Source organism: Salvelinus sp. IW2-2015, linkage group LG11 (assembly GCF_002910315.2).
Source record: "Salvelinus sp. IW2-2015 linkage group LG11, ASM291031v2, whole genome shotgun sequence".
NCBI lineage: Eukaryota > Metazoa > Chordata > Actinopteri > Salmoniformes > Salmonidae > Salvelinus > Salvelinus sp. IW2-2015.
In genome coordinates this window covers 47,699,913-47,706,079 of record NC_036851.1, presented here as the reverse complement: position 1 = coordinate 47,706,079, position 6,167 = coordinate 47,699,913, and the positions used below count along the sequence as shown (strand labels likewise).

The following is a 6,167-nucleotide window of genomic DNA, read 5'->3' as shown; positions in this document are numbered from 1 at the left end:
CTTGAATAGGTATCTTGAATGGGTATCTTGAATAGGTATCGTGAATAGGTATCTTGAATAGGTATTGTGATCAGTATCGTGAATAGGTATCTTGAATAGGTATCTTGAATAGGTTTCTTGAATAGGTATCGTGAATAGGTATATTGAATAGATATCTTGAATAGGTATCGTGAATAGGTATCTTGAATAGGTATCTTGAATAGGTATCTTGAATAGTATCTTGAATGTATCTTGAATAGGTATCGTGAATAGGTATCTTGAATAGGTATTGTGAATAGGTATTTGAATAGTATCGTGAATAGGTATCTTGAATACGTATCGTGAATAGGTATCTTGAATTGGTATCTTGAATAGGTATCTTGAATAGGTTTCTTGAATAGGTATATTGAGAATAGATATCTTGAATAGGTATCGTGAATAGGTACTTGAATAGGTATCGTGAATAGGTATCTTGAATACGTATCGTGAATAGGTATCGTGAATAGGTATCTTGAATAGGTATCGTGAATAGGTATCTTGAATATGTATTGTGAATTTATTTTGAATAGGTAACTTGATAGTATCGTGAATATGTATCGTGAATAGGTATCTTGAATAGGTATCGTGAATAGGTATCGTGAATAGGTATCGTGAATAGGTATCGTGAATAGGTATTCTGAATAGGTATTTTGAATATGTATCTTGAATAGGTATTGTGAATAGGTTATTTTGAATAGGTATCTTGAATAGGTATCTTGAATAGGTATCGTGAATAGGTATTGTGAATAGGTTATTTTGAATAGGTATCTTGAATAGGTATCTTGAGAGAGTTAAAAAATAAATACAAAATAATCAATAATATTACAAATAATAACACAAGGAATAAATACACAATGAGTAACAATAACTCAGCTATATACTGTACACTGGTACCAGTACCGAGTCAATGTGCAGAGGTACGAGGTCACTGCGATAGAATTACATATAGGTAGGGATAAAGTGACGAGGCAACATGATAGATAGTAAACAGTAGCAGCAGCGAATGTGATCGCGCAAAAGTGTAACAACTCCACATCCATTTACACCAGGGGCCTCAAACTAGAGGCCTGCAGGCTGTGTGCAAAACATCCCTCACATCCATTTACACCAGGGGCCTCAAACTAGAGGCCTGCAGGCTGTGTGCAAACATCCCTCACATCCATTTACACCAGGGGCCTCAAACTAGAGGCGCAGGCTGTGTGCAACACATCCTCACATCCTTTACACCAGGGGCCTCAAACTAGAGGACTGCAGGCTGTGTGCAACACATCCCTCACATCCATTAACCAGGGCCTAACAGAGGCCTGCGGCTTGTGCAACACATCCTCACATCATTTACACCAGGGGCCTCAAACTAGAGCCTGCAGGCTGTGTGCAACACATCCCGTTTCCCAGCATGCCTCTCTGTAAAACCCAGTGTAACCAGTGTCAGTAACTGAATCCAGTGTGGATAATAATTATGTCTGTCCTTTCCTCTGCAGACATTAAGACAGAGGATGGCCTTAGCCTCTCTCCAGGACAGAACAGCCTCCTGAACTACTCAAACTACAGCAGCACTCCCCCCAGCCAGGCTCTCTATGGCTACTCTACACACGGTCAGTCACTCTCTCTTTCTCTCCACACACACACACAACACCACCACACACACACACACACCACACACACCACACACACACACACCACACACACACACACACACCACACACACACACACACACACACACACACACACACACACACACACACACACAGACACACACAGACACACATACACACACAGACAGACACACATACATACACGCACAACACACACACACACAGACACACACACACACACACACACACACACACACATACACACACACACACACACACACATGACACACACACACACACACAACAGACACAGACACGACAGACAGACAGACAGACAGACAGACAGACAGACAGACAGACAGACAGACAGACAGACAGACAGACAGACACACACACACACACAGACAGACAGACAGACAGACAGACAGACAGACAGACAGGACAGGACAGACAGACAGACAGACAGACAGACAGACAGACAGACAGACAGACAGACAGACAGACAGACAGACAGACAGACAGACAGACACACACACAACACACACACACATACACAGACACACAAAACAGACACACACACACAATACCCACACAGGTCAGTCCTCCCACTCCCTCTAATCTCTCCACCTCTCTCTGGTCCTTTCTCTCTGATCTCTCCTCCTCTCTCTCTCTATTTCTCTGATCTCTCCTCCTCCTCTTCTCTCTCTATTTCTCTCTAATCTCTCTCCTCTTCTCTCTGTATTTATGTCTCTCTGATCTCTCCTCCTCTCTCTCTCTGTATTTATTTCTCTCTGATCTCTCCTCCTCTCTCTCTCTATTTTCTCTCTGATCTCTCTCCTCTCTCTCTCTATTTCTCTCTGATCTCTCCTCCTCTCTCTCCTCTATTTCTCTCTGATCTCTCCTCCTCTCTCTCTCTATTTCTCTCTGATCTCTCCTCCTCTCTCTCTCTATTTCTCTCTGATCTCTCCTCTCTCTTCTCTCTGTATTTATTTCTCTCTGATCTCTCCTCCTCCTCTCTCTGTCATTATTTCTCTCTGATCTCTCTCTCTCTCTCTCTCTCTCTCTCTCTCTCTCGCTCTCTCTCTCTCTCTCCTCTCTCTCCTCTCTCTGATATCTCTCTCTCTCTCTGATCTCTCTCTCCCTCTCTCTCTCTCTGATCTCTCTCTCTTTCTCTTTCTCTCCTCTCTTCTCTCACTCTCTCTCTCACTTGCTGAGATATATCCTATTTTCTATAGCCAGTCCATATACCTTCGCTCCCTCTCTTTCTTTCTCTCTCTGATCTCTCCATCACTACGGGCCAGTGAGTGAGGTCCTGGCGTTTCCAGGTGGGTGTCCGTAGCAGTGCCGTCTGTCCTCCTCCACACCTGTTCTCGATTAGCTGCGGTCTGGGTGCCTGGCGTCAGCCCCCTTCCTCCCACCACACCCACAACACACAGCCCGGGCTCAGACCAGCATGTGGGTGTGTGTGTGAGGGGGTGACGGTGAGGGGGCATGTGGGTGTTTAAGAGAGAGAGAGAAAGAGTAAAAGAAAGTGTGTGTGTGTACGTGCATCCATGTGTGCGTGTGTATGCTTGTGTGTGTGTCTGCACACGTGCGTGGGTGCGTACATGTGTCTATGTGTGTGTCTGTGCTCTACACATTCCCCAGTTATTTGGCGCCCAGAGCATGCTTGGCTCAGTGGGACTTGATGGATTTCAAAGCAGCGTGAAATTGACCCTGCTCCGTCAGAGGCTAGAGGTTAAGGTGCATGTTGTGAGCCTAATGGAAGAACTGCATGGACCCACTGACAGGGGAATGCAAGGCCACTGTAGTATGCACCGTAGCAAAACCTTTTGCAATGAAAAACAAAAATGAGCGTTTCTTATTGGGCGAGTTGAACAGAAGAGGATTCTAGAATCCACATTGATACATCATCAAAGAGGATCGTGTTTGTCTTGGTCTGTAATTTGTAGTTTAAGCTTGGAATAAATGGTGGTCTGTTCCAGCTTCAGCCGGCTACCGCTGCCTTCAGAAAGCAAGACTGAAACACTGGTATTCCAGCTATCTGAAATCATGACAGCTGATTAATACATGGGGAAACTCTGTGTTAAGTCATTTGTTTTAATACAGGTAAACAAAATCTTGAGTGACTTGAAACAAGCTTCCATGGCAACTCCATGTACAAGACCACTAGACCTCTCCTCCCACACACACACACACACTACACACTACATATTACACACTACACACTACACAGTACACACTACACTACAGAGGAGAAACCAAATCAGAACCAGAAAGTCCACTATTTATTTGGAAAGCTTCTGGTTTGTGTTGTTGTTGCTTTGAAGACTATGTTGTGTGGTCCTAGATGACTCCCGGGTGGTTCTGGGTAGTCATTCATCTATCATTGAGTCTTGGGGTGGGTGGGTGGATGGATGGATGGATGGATGGAGGGGTAACAAACAAGTGTGGCCAGGGAAAAGAGCCCAGAGGAAGGCATTCCTTCAGCAGAGTTGATAACACTGATGGATTAGCTAGGTAGCGCACCAGGGCTCCCCCACCTGCATTGTTGTTGTTGGGACTCATCAATCAATACTCCCTGAGGACTGGCTTGTCACTGGAGGGGTTGAGGCAAGTCAATGTTTTAAAGCCAGTCGTGAAGCTACTTCAGTGATAAGTGTTAAGTTGATTACATWACGATACAGGTGTAGGATCTTAATTTGCTCACTCTGTTGTTGTTGAGAATTTTCCTGCGCCTCAGGAAATGAAGATGAGCTTCATGATATACATAAATTCACTGAAAACATGCACTAAAACATGGTTATATTAACAGTATAGCACATGTAGGCTCATTTTGGCCAGCTAATAGCCTAACCACCGATCAAGCAACATTATGGACTAAATGTTCAAATCCTGTTGCTGCAGGATMATTTTTCTATGACAATACTTGTCAAATTAATATCCAATATCTCTATATGTTAGGCCAACTAGGGTTAAAAAAAACAGTAACTTTCCTAAAATTCTCATGTTTTTCAGAAATGATGGTCGGAGGCTTTCAGATTTTTCCGCTTATTCCCTTCTTATTCCGTGAATCTTCCAACCAGGATTTCTGGGRRAAAAWTCTAGGGCCAATGTTGTCTCACAGTATAAGTCTACATAGTTAGAAATTCTATTGTATTGTCCCATAATGAGTGGCAATTGACTGATATAGTTGAATGATAGGTCTGCTATTTCTGGTCTGCTATTTCTGGTCTGCTATTTCTGGTCTGCTATTTCTGGTCTGCTATTTCTGGTCTGCTATTTCTTGCATTGTTGAATTCTCCTGCTTTGTTTCCATTCATTATAAACATCTCTTTCAAGGGATAAAATAACAATAAACATATTTTTCCATTGCAGCTTTCAGTAGACGTCCAACATCTGTCAATGTGAGTCTGTTTTTAACGTTGGTTTAATGTTGTTTTCCAGGTAGCAGTATTTCATCTGGGATTTTCCAGGGAGCCAACCCCATCACAAGCTCAACTCCCTTCAACACCACACAACAGGTCAGTACCAGATGTAATACGCAAGACATTACAAACAAAACCAGCTTTCTCTTGCAGTACACAAAGTATCCAAATAGCTGGGATGGTATGAAATGAGTTTGGAGTTCTGCAACCTACAATTGTATGTGTCACACATTTTCAAGCTTTCTGCAATAATGTCCTTCATGAGGACATTGAACAACAACAAAAAAAATTGATAAAAGTATTGACTGAATAATCCAGTCTGATTTCAAATAAATAAAATWAAATGTTATTTGTCAMATGCGCCCAATACARCAAGAGTATACTTTAATGTGAAATGCTTACTTACGAGCCCTTTCCCAACAATGCAGTTAAAAAGTAAGAAAATTAACAATTAGATCAAAATAAACTAGTAACACAATAAATAACAATGAGGCTTTATACAGGCTACATACAAGGAGTACTGAGTCAGTGTACTGGGATGTGAGGTAGTTGGGGGGATTGAATGAGGTAATATGTACATGTACAGTTGAAGTCGAAAGTTTACATACACCTTAGCCAAATACATTTAAACTCAGTTTTCAACCATTCCTGACATTTATTCCTAGTAAAAATTCCCTGTCTTAGGTCAGTTAGGATCACCACTTTATTTTAAGAATGTGAAATGTCAGAATAATAGTAGAGAGAATGATTTATTTCAGCTTTTATTTCTTTCATCACATTCCCATTGGGTCAGAAGTTTACATACACTAAATTAGTATTTGGTAGCATTGCCTTTAAATTGTTTAACCTCTCTGGGATCGTTCGGGACGCTAGCGTCCCACCTCGTTTGTGACTCCACTCTTTGGCTGGAAAAATGGCTGTGTTTTTTTCTGTGATTTGGCGGTGACCTAACATAATCGTTTGTGGTGCTTTCTCTGTAAAGTCTTTTTGAAATCGGACACTGTTGTGGGATTAACAACAAGATTACCTTTAAAATGGTATAAGATACTTGTATGTTTGAGGAATTCTAATTATGAGATTTCTGTTGTTTTGAATTTGGCGCCCTGCAATTTCACTGGCTGTTGG

The 6,167-nt window shown here is 42.0% G+C and overlaps 1 protein-coding gene across 1 annotated transcript in view; it reads left to right on the top strand.

Moving 5' to 3' along the window:
- Positions 1-6,167, top strand: part of LOC111970763 (eyes absent homolog 2-like) — a 56,320-nt gene that overhangs the window by 24,956 nt on the left and 25,197 nt on the right. The window contains exons 5-6 of the mRNA XM_070445847.1: positions 1,500-1,613; positions 5,062-5,138. Of these exons, the coding sequence (XP_070301948.1) occupies positions 1,500-1,613; positions 5,062-5,138 (191 nt within the window). The remainder of the gene's footprint in view (positions 1-1,499; positions 1,614-5,061; positions 5,139-6,167) is intronic.